This window comes from Balaenoptera acutorostrata, chromosome 1 (genome assembly GCF_949987535.1).
Source record: "Balaenoptera acutorostrata chromosome 1, mBalAcu1.1, whole genome shotgun sequence".
NCBI lineage: Eukaryota > Metazoa > Chordata > Mammalia > Artiodactyla > Balaenopteridae > Balaenoptera > Balaenoptera acutorostrata.
The window spans coordinates 36452002-36462831 of NC_080064.1; the positions used below are offsets into that span (position 1 = coordinate 36452002).

Sequence of the window (10830 nt, forward strand, 5' to 3'; positions counted from 1 at the left end):
GCTGAGGGATGGAGTTGGGCCCGGCCCCCAGACACGGTCCACGGGCTCCACCAGCAGCAGATCCCTCGGGTCCCAGCCCTCGCTGTGCCCCAGACCCAGAGCCCTGCACTTGCGGTAAGCCGACCTGTTTGCCCACCTCTCGTCCCAGCCCAGGGGCTAGAGGGAGCGGCCAGGGTTGTCCCCCTCCGCTCCTTTCTTACATCCTCCCTCTCCTGGGCCTGCTGCGCAGCTCTCCGCCCCTCCCAGCCCCCCGCAGTCCCTCTTGTCGCTTGTTGGACTGCGCTAGCCCTGCTGGCCCGCTGTAATGTGAGGCTCCCGCTGCTGTTACAGGGCTCAGACTGGCTGCCAAGCTTTTGGCTAAAAGGGGCACTGCCCGGTGCACAGCCCTGGGCATGAGCCTTTTGAGCTGCAGGGGAAAGCCCAGCACTGGTCCCAGGAAAGGTGCCTAGAAGAACACGACACAGAATCCCCGTGGTGAGTATCGGGGCTGGTAGATGGGGAGGAAAGGCAAGGGCTGGAGGACCAAGTGGTCCCAGATTGCCGGGAGGGAGACGTAGGGCCTGAGCTGCCTACGTCCCAAGAGACCTGCTCCTGGGCTCCCCCTAGTGCAGGGGGCCTTTAACCCTGCCTTGCCGGGCTTTCCCTCCATCAGTGAGAACAGTCACTAGCCTGGCTCCTCAGGCCCGTATTCCGTTAGCCGAGCACACCTGGCCCTGGAGGACCTCACCAGGGAGGACCGGCCCACAGGTATGCAGACATTCTGTGTGCTTGGGGGTGGGGGTGGAGGTGACTGCTGGGACCAAAGAGCAGGCCAGCTAGTGAGGGCTCATGAGGCTCCAGAGAGGTGCTTGGGAGTGCCAGGCAATGTGGGCTCACAAAACCTGGTGGGACTCTGAAAGCCCAGCTGGGCTCAGGAAGGATGGTTCGTGGGGGAAACTTCTAGGAGCAGGGCCAGGCTGCCAGATCCCAGGGAAGCTGGAAGGGGTACAGACCTGGACCAGCTCTCAGGGTGGCTAAGCTCTCAGAGACCAGTCTCATGTAGAAGCAACTCCAGGGAGTTTCTGGGGCCTGAGTCTAGCTGAAGGTAGGGGAAAAGCCCACCCCCCGTTTGAGTCCACAGGCTTGGCAAATGCTACCCCCTGGTGGCCATAGGGAGCCATGGCCTAGGCCTCATGTTCCTAGAGGGCTCATCACCCTCCACCATCTGCTGGGTGGGCAGCACAGGCTGAAGCCTGGGCCTCACTATCATCAAATAACTCAGGTCAACCAGCAAGCACCCTAATTTTTCTCCAGGCCACAACTTCCTCCTCTGTGGCATGGAGAGAAGGCTCTCTGTGAGATCAAGGGTGTCCAACTGCTCTCTTCTCCAGCCCTGCAGCACAGAGCAGGAAGGTCACCTTTCCTGCACGGCTGCGTGGGTCTACCCTTGTGACCTTAGATAATTGCTGAGCTTCTCTGAGCCTTGTTTGCTCATCTGGAGAATGGGGATAATACCATTTACCTCATGGAGTTGTGAGGTCTGAAAGAGGGAACCAGGTGCAAAGCACCACGAAATAGGTTCTCGATGCAGCCACGTCTCCTGGGTTGAGCCCAGCTGCCCAAGCCCCTTGTCCCTCATCTGGGGAAGCTGAAGTGGAGAGATGACCTGCTCAAAGGATAACTCATCTCTCAATGTTCCAAGCTGCCTCAAGAGGAGGGTGGGGGAACAGGTCAACTACGGCTGATGGGAGTTCCTGGTGTTGACAGAGATGGAGCCTGGACGTGGAGGCCCTTCTGTGCTGCCCCTCTGGCCCCGGCCTAGGCGGCAGGTGAGTGGTTCTCCCAGTGACTCTCACCTGGTATTGAAGAAAGGTGGCTTGACTAGGGAGAGCAGGGCTCCCTGGGCAGGCGTCAGAAGTCGGTGGGGGAATGGTCAGGGAGGGGCCCGGAGGAAGGAGGAAAGGTCAATGCCCACAGGTGGTGATTCCTTACCCGGGCTCCCCGGGGCAGCTGATCCATTACCCTCCAACCCGAGCCCTTCCATCCGGCCCCAGCCCCTCCCTGCACCCACCAGGGTTTCCTCCTCCCCCCTGAGGCTCCATCTCGTCTCTCCGAGCAGCCTGCCCTGTGGCCTACCCTGGCCGCTCTGGCCCTGCTGAGCAGCATCGCCGAGGGCGAGGCCTCCCTGGGCCCCGCACCCAGCAGCCCGGTCCCCCGAGAAGGCCCCGCGCCGGCCCCGGCGTCCCCCGCGGGTCCCCTGCCTGGTAGGTGAGAGGGCGAGGGCGCGGGGCGGGGCGGGCTGGCCGGGGACCCGCGCGTGACTGCGTCTCGTTCCAGGGGGCCGCGCGGCCGGTCTGTGCGGCGGAAGAGCCCGGCGGCCGCCGCCCCCGCCGCCCGCGCACTCGCCCGCTGCCCCCCGAGGGCCCCGCGCTGCGCGGGCTGGGGGCCGGGGCGGCCGCGGGAGCCGGGGGAGCCGCGCGCGGGCTGCGGGGGCGCGGGGCTGCCGCCTGCGCTCTCAGCTGGTGCCGGTGCGCGCGCTCGGCTTGGGCCACCACTCCGATGAGCTGGTGCGTTTCCGCTTCTGCAGCGGCTCCTGCCGCCGCGCGCGCTCCCCGCATGACCTCAGTCTGGCCAGCCTGCTGGGCGCCGGGGCCCTGCGGCCGCCCCCCGGCTCGCGGCCCGTCAGCCAGCCCTGCTGCCGACCCACGCGCTACGAGGCCGTCTCCTTCATGGACGTCAACAGCACCTGGAAGACCGTGGACCGCCTCTCGGCCACTGCCTGCGGCTGTCTGGGCTGAGGGCTCACTCCGAGGGTGTGCGGAAGCACCCTTACCTGTGGATCTAACTGCCTGGGGCCGGCCGGGGGCCTCGGCCGGAGACGGAGGCTTCGGCCGGGTGAGTTGACAGACATCAGCCCTGCGGAGATAGAGGCACGACTGACCAGCGGCCCCAGGGCTCTCACCCTGCCGGCCTCAGCCCCGCAGACACCAGAAACCTCAGCTGTGGAGACCCGAGGACCCACTGCTCACAGACTCTGGCACTGACCAGGCCATGGACCCAGGACTCCTCCTCTGGAGAACCCAGATGTGCCAGGTTGCAGCCTCAGCCCAGGCCTGGGGGGACAGATCTGGAGACACACTGCAATTGTGTTGGGGAAGTGCCTGTGCTGGAGTGGGCCTTGGACTCACTCGTGGGAGCTGGACCCCTATTTATTACTCCTAAGTTATTTATTTACTTCTGTGGTTTGTCAGATCCTTTGCTGGGCTGTGGGGGCCGGATGGAGGTCACTCCCTGACCATCCCACTCACAACTTCAGGCTCACTCAGCAGTCACAGGCCTGGCCCAGGACTGCTTGCGCCCACCCAGCAGCTCTGGGAAATGAGGGACATGGAACACAGGCAGAGTGAGTGACAAAGGTGTGTTCACCAGTCCCAACAGGCCAGCCAGCTCACAACCCCTGCACAGTCCCCAGCGGTTGGAGCCTGGGGTTACTGGTGGAGAAAGCCATACCCTTGAGACCTCAGGCGTGCTGTGGGCCTTGTTTCTTGGTGAAGATGCAGAGAACCATAGGTTGCCCCACCCCACTGTCACTCATCAGAGTCCAGGGCACCCTGACAGGTGCATAGCCTGCCTGTGCTTGCAGATGGCCCAGCATGGGGAGCTCACCACCCACATTCCGTGAAACAGCCCAAGTCAAGCGATGAAGAAGCTGAGGGTGGGGAAGAGGGTGCAGTGGGAGGCTGGTTTGGGGGGATGAAGCACAGAGCATCATGGGGATAAGAAAGCAGGAAAAGACTGAGGGTGCCTGGAGAGACCTGCATCTTGGGTAATGAACAAGGATATTCACTTATTCATTCAACAGATATTTATTATTTTATGTCAGATGCTGGGTAGAGAGCAGGGATACAGAAGTGAACCCATGATCTCTGCTCTTAAGCTTAAACCAGGAGAGACAGACAATAAATAATTTACATAAATAATATTTAAATTCAGTTTGGCAAACAGTATGAAAAAGACAAGAAGCTAAGAGGTACACACTCTCCTCTGGAAGGAAGAAGAGGCTAATGCTGACCCTGGCCTTCCACACTGTCCCCAAGTCATATCTAAGAAGTCAGTGCAATCCCTCTGAGCTTTTGTGTGTGTCCTGTGAAACCTTGTTTCCTGGGCCCAGTGAATTTGTCTTACATGATTTTTTTCTTTGCAAATAATATCAGGATATGTGTTTGGACGCAGGCTGGGTCTGAGGAACCATGGGACATCCAGAGGGGTCGTCAGGAGGCAATGGGCTGTACTGGTCTGGAGCTGAGGAGGCAGGTCTGGGCTGGAGATTGATTTGGCAGCTGTGAGGACACAGGCAGTAGCTGCAGCCAGGGGTGCACGAGGCACCATGAGAGTGAAGCATGTTGAGGCTGGGATCCCTCAGGCATTTGACCGCATTAACCAAAATTCCTTCGAGCTGCCTAAGCGCCTGCCCGCTTTGGCACAGGGGCCCCCTTCTCCCAGGCTACAGTGAGGAGCTGGCCCGGGCTCTCAGGGCTGTAGGCATTCCGGGTCAAGGAGGAGAAACAAGTCTGTGCTTCCATTCTTCTGTGTTCACTGCCCCAGTTCTAGGTGCCCTCAAAACTTTGGTGCTCTCGTGCTGCCCTCAAACACCCCCTTGGCCCTTCTCTCTGCCTCCAAACTGATTCAGGATCTTCAGTCGCCAACCCCCACCTCCAGCCAAAGACAATGGCAGCAGTGCCATACAGTTTGGAGACACCTCATGAAGGCCTGGGCCCTGGTCCTGGCTGGGGGTGAAGGGGGGGGTGGTTCTGTCAATTCCAGGGTCATTGCAACCAGGGAGCCCCTGCTGGAAAGACTCGAAAGCCTGGCAGAGTCCTCAGACCCTCCAGGCCCTGCCCCTTAGTGGACATCTGTGCTCTCAGAGCCACTTACAGGAGATGGGGTGAAGCCACGTCTGACAAGGCTCAGAGAGACAGCCAGGTCAGAACCCCAGCCAAAGGCGCTAGCTCTCAACACTCCCCAAATTGTCGGTCCTTGGGGAGTAGGGTCCCCCCAACTCAAGGCTTCATTCTGGGCCCCAGAGAGATTATGCCCGACAGCTTACAAAATTGTGGGTGAACAGCAGCTTCTCCAAAAGGAACACATTCCCGCAAGAACTAGTCTCAATCTGCAGCTCACAATGAACCAAATCCCTCTTTAAAATAAATGAAGCTATTTTCCTCAAACAAGTTGCAGAGCTCCTCTTCTCTGCCTACAACTTAGCAGAGGTCACCAGGCACATGACCTCACCAGGTAGAGCACTTTTGCTCCTCGGGGGCCACAGGTAGCTCTAGAATCTCCTTTTTTTTTTTTTTTTTTGGCTGCACCACAAGGCTTCCAGGATCTTAGTTCCCCAACCTGGGATAGAACCCATGCCCCCTGCAGAGGAAGTGTGGAGTCCTAACCACTGGCCCGCCAGGGAGTTCCCTAGACTCTCCATTTTTTTTTTTTTAATAAATTTATTTATTTATTTTTGGCTGTGTTGGGTCTTCGTTTCTGTGCAAGGGCTTTCTCTAGTTGCGGCGAGCGGGGGCCACTCTTCATTGCGGTGCGCGGGCCTCTCACTATCGCGGCCTCTCTTGTTGCGGAGCACAGGCTCCAGACACGCAGGCTCAGTAGTTGTGGCTCACGGGCCCAGTTGCTCCGCGGCATGTGGGATCTTCCCGGACCAGAGCTCGAACCTGTGTCCCCTGCATTGGCAGGCGGATTCTCAACCGCTGCACCACCAGGGAAGCCCCTAGACTCTCCATTTTTGACTGTAGTCTGTTTCATATTTGCAAAATGACATTGCCCATTTGAGTGATCTTCCCAGAACTAAGGTATGGTCTCCTCCAAAGAGGTATCAAGTCACCGCCTCTTGCAAGACAGAAAACTACAGATGGCTTTGAAATGACAGTTTTTCCAGCTTCAGGGGTCACCCCAACATCCCTCTAGATTAGTTTCATCCAGGAATCAAAGTTCGGGGATCCATGCGCTCCTCCTGCCCCGGCCAATGGCGTTCCTCCTCTCTTGTCCGGGGATTGCGGCACTTTCCCCAGCTAGAGAGCCCGGTGACTGAGTGCATGTGGACTGGCTGCCTAACCGAGGCCTCATCTTCAAAAGGAAAGGTAGGGTAGAAAGCTGAGAGATCAGAGAAAAGATCTAAGAGAATTTGTGCCATGTGAGATCACTTTTCTTGTTCACAGGGGTGGTGCCTAACCTGTTTTGGAGTTGTACAGTCCTTACGGAAACTGATGAAAGCCAAGGATCCTCCCCACCTCCCACCTCACTGCTGAAAAAACCACCAATGTGTAAATCTGGTGAACAATTTGAGGGAGCCCACAGACTTTCCTAAGCTCATTCAGAGATTCCGTAGGAGTCCATGGCCCTTCAGCTTTCCTGCCCTGTTCTAGATACTATTATTAATGTCCTCCTGCAGCTAGATTAATTCCTCTGTCTGTGCTCAGGTTCCCATATCAGGGCTCTCTGTCTCCATTATTTACAAGCCTCCCTATTCATCCTTTTTCTACTGAATGTCTTCTTTCCTTCTGCATTTAAACTCACTTGAATATATCACAGCATAAAAAAATGACACTGTGATTACAAATATATAATCTACTTCCACCTCTCCTTCACTAAAAGAGCTCTTGCTGCGGTCCCCAGTGGCCTCATCATTACTAAACCCAAAGGCCACTTCTCAGCCTTTAGTCCTTTGGACTCTCAGAGGTGCCCAACTTTGTCAACCCTCTTGGAACACCTGTCTTGACTCTCCATTCCATACTCTCCTGGATTTTCTCCCACCCCTGCTCATTCTCAAACTCCTTTTGGGTTCCTTTTCCTTTCTCTGCCTCTTAAGTGTTCGTCAGGGCTCTGATACAGACCTTCCGTCCCCATTTTACTTTCCCTGAGCAATGTCACCAACTCCCATGGTTTCAGTTACCGCCTCCAGGCTGATGATGCTCTCATTGCATCTCCAGCTAAACCTTTCTCCTAAGCTCTGTCTGTATTTCCAATACTTCTGTCTGCATAGCCTCAGAAACCTCAAACTGAACTTACCTGCCCTAGATGTCTTCCGTTCATTCCTTCAGATGCTCTCTCCACCCTTCTCTACCTGCTCTAAGCCCCACATCGATGAGCTTCCCTGCTCTCCAGCCTCCGAGCCTCCTCCAGGGTTCCCTCCCAAGTGAATGGCACCAACCTCCATCCAGGGACACGAGCCAGAAACTTGGACAACAGCCTAGACTCCCTGAGCTTTGTCACTTCCCGTTTCCATTAGTTCTCAGATCCTTAGATCCTGCAAGCCCATCCCACTTTCTCTCTTCCCAATGCTATTCTGTCGAAGTCTTCCTAATTTGTGGAATGGTTTATTGCCCATCCTCCTAACTGGTCTCTGTCTCCAGCCTCAACTCCCTCCAGCCATTCTCAGCCCTGTGACCTTTTAACATTAATTGAGCACTAACAGTAGTGCCTTGGGCCAGTTATAGGGATTCTGAGGTCAGCTAGAAAGATGTTCTACCATCAAGGAGACCACAGTTGGAGGTGGAGGTGGGGGAAGGGCTGCCCGTTTGGCAAAAAAAAGGGCTGCCCGTTTGACATCCAGTTAAACTGGAGTTTCAGATAAGCAATACTTACTTTTTTCAGAGGCAGCAGAGGCAGCAGCTGGGTCTGAGGGTCAGGAACTCAGGACAGTCTGGACCAGAGAGATCTGGGAGTCACAGATCAAAGGCAAGGGAGTGGTGAGATATGCAGGAACAAGAGGAGAAGCAGAGGCTAAGGCCTGGAGACCCAGCATTTAAGGAACAGGGAGAGGAGGAGAGACAAGCCTGTGAAGGAGACCAAAAGGGAGGGACCAGAGTGGTGGAAAAAAAACAAAACAGAACAAAGGGAGGGAGTGGTCAAAGGGGCCAAATGCAACAGGAAAATCAAGTCACATAAGGACTGAAACTGCCCATTGGGTTTTCTGGCAACATGGTGGCCTAGAGACTCAGGCTAAGCTTCTTGCTGAAAACAACTAAAAATACTAGACAAAACATATAGTTTTAAAAATTAATGTGTCCGTGAGCTGGCAAACACATGAGAAATATTCAGGCATGAATGAATGAATGGATGAATGAATGCAGGAAACTACAAAGGTAAGCAAAGCTCAGTAGTTGGCGTTCACCTTGAAGGCATTTTCCTTACCTGGGGAACCTGGGAATTGGTTTGTAAGGGTTCCATGAGCTTATGGTGGGGGTCTACTTGGAACATTCTCCGTAAGGCCAGGACCCCAAAGGACTATGCCCACACCTAGGGCGAACTAGAAATAAACCTTCCCCTCCTTTTCCTAACCTCTTTCCCTCAAACCAGGGGACTACAAAGAAAGTTGCCTGCAATTAACTTTAGTGCTAAGTGGAAAGGGGGCAACCTCCCCTGAGAATTCTTAACTACAGGAGGGCCCTCAATTCACACTGTTTTAGAAGGCTGAAAAACTTCAAACTGGTTAATTCGTCATGGACATGGATTGCTAGTGGTTCCAGGTGACCAACAGAAGCTCTTTCTCTTCCTCTCCTGGGCTTTGGAATACTCTCCTGAATTTGGGGACCCCCTCCCAGGGTTGTCACAGGTTCTGGCCCCTATATGTCCTATTCTTACCTCTCAGAGGAAAGAAGAACCCACCTGTAACTAGTTCCCAAAGATTCATTCCCCAATTGGCTCTAAGCTATCCTGAATTGTCATCCATGTCTCCTGGAAGTCCCCTTTGGTCTGGTACCCAGAAATGCCCCCAACCCTGCCTGGGGCTCACTTCAATCTGTCTGTCCTAGGTGAGTTTATAAAGCATGCTCAGGAGCCACTGTTGGTGAGACTTGGCTTCTTTCTCTGCCAGGGGAACCCCCAGGCACCAGGAAGAAGCCCTAGATTGGAAGCAGGGAGAAAACTCACTTTGACCAAGTTGTGGCCTCTGGGCCAAACCCTAGTCATACACCATCTCAGCTTGTCCTTCACTGCAGGGATTACTGTTCTTATTTTTTATAAAGTGAGTTTCAGAAGAAGTCAAGGTCTTATGGCTAGAAAGAGGCAGAGACAGGTTTTGAACACAGGCCTAAGTCCAGAATTTGTTCTCTTAACCCTCCCCCCATCCCCCTACCTGCACAATGAGATGTCAGTATCAGGGCCAGGCATTTCACACCCCCATGCACAGACCTGGAATCAGTTACTTTATTTTGACTTCCTGTTTCCTCCTTCCAAATCCCCCCTGCCTCTACTCTTTGCCCCTTCAACGTATCATACTATAGATACATTTTTCTAAAATGCAAATCCAATTATCACTGCCCACTTGAAACCCCATGATGGTTTCATTTTGCACTTAGGATAAAGTGTAAACTGTTCCCCACTGAGTCTACTGTTTCCAACTTGTCTTTCCAACCTCATCCCTTCTCCCTTCCTCACGCCCACAGACATCCCCTTAAAGCGAGCAGAAATTACTAGCTATACTTAAAACATTTTCTTTTTTTTATATATATAAATTAATTAATTATTTTTGGCTGCATTCGGTCTTTACTGTGCGTGGGCTTTCTTTTTATTTATTTATTTAAAATTATTTATTTATTTATTTATTTTTGGCTGCATTGGGTCTTCGTTACTAAGCATGAGCTTTCTCTAGTTGCGGCGAACAGGGCTACTCTTTGTTGCGGTGGGTGGGCTTCTCACTGCGGTGGCTTCTCTTGCTGTGGAGCACGGACTCTAGGTGTGCGGGCTCAGTAGTTGTGGCTCGTGGGCTCTAGAGCGCAGGCTCGGTAGTTGCGGTGCACGGGCTTAGTTGCTCCGCGGCATGTGGGATCTTCCCGGACCAGGGCTCGAACCCGTGTCCCCTGCACTGACAGGTGGATTCTTAACCACTGCGCCACCAGGGAAGCCCTCAAACATTTTCTTTATAAAGATTTGTTGAGTGACTAGATTCCCACTGGGCTCTGCTTACCAGATAATCAAGCTCCCTCCTCCCCAGTCTCTCGCTGTTCTTCAAGCTCAGATCAAGTTTCTCCTCCTCAGGGAAGCCTTCATCCACCTTCTCAGGCCTCAGCGGCTATAGCCAATGCCAGCTTCCTCCACTGAACACAGAGTACAGAGGTCTTTTCCCTTTTGATTTTTTTTTTCCCTGCTGGGATAGCTGGCAAGTGTTAATAAAAGGTGAGGTGGAGGGGTAAGGGGTAGAGACTACTGGGGTCTGCGGCCAACCAGATCTGTGGCTGATCTCTGCTACCCTGGCTGTGTGCTCAGGGACAAGATAAGCTCAACTTTCCCCAACTTCAGCTTCCTCATCTGAAAATGGTGAATGAAAATACCCACCACAGAGTTGTTGACAGAATTGGACCTAAGGGGCACTTCCTTGATGGCGCAGTGGTTAAGAATCTGCCTGCCAATGCAGGGGGACACGGGTTCGATCCCTGGTCTGGGAAGAGCCCACATGCCATGGAGCAACTAAGCCGGTGCGCCACAACTACTGAGCCTGCGCTCTAGAGCCTGCGAGCCACTACTGAGGCCGCGTGCCACAACTACTGAAGCCCGCACACCTAGAGCCAGTGCTCCTCAACAAGAGAAACCACTGCAATGAGAAGCTCGCGCACCGCAATGAAGAGGGGCCCCCGCTCGCTGCAACTAGAGAAAACCCACGCACAGCAACGAAGACCCAACGCAGCCAAAAAATACATATAAATAAATAAATTTTAAAAAGAAGAATTGGACCTAAGGTATGTAAAGTACTGTTCCTAGCACTTAAATGTGAGCAATTCTTATTTTAATTACTCATAAAGGGACGTTGCTCTCAAGAACCCGATGAAATTCTCCAAGCACTGT

General features: G+C 54.1%; 1 protein-coding gene across 1 annotated transcript; it reads left to right on the forward strand.

Moving 5' to 3' along the window:
* Positions 1–1748: 1748 nt before the first annotated feature.
* Positions 1749–3272, forward strand: ARTN (artemin). The gene is made up of 3 exons (XM_057530186.1): positions 1749–1808; positions 2099–2243; positions 2317–3272. The coding sequence occupies exons 1-3, from the start codon at positions 1749–1751 to the stop codon at positions 2775–2777; spliced, it is 666 nt and encodes a 221-aa protein (XP_057386169.1). The 3' UTR covers positions 2778–3272.
* Positions 3273–10830: the final 7558 nt, after the last annotated feature.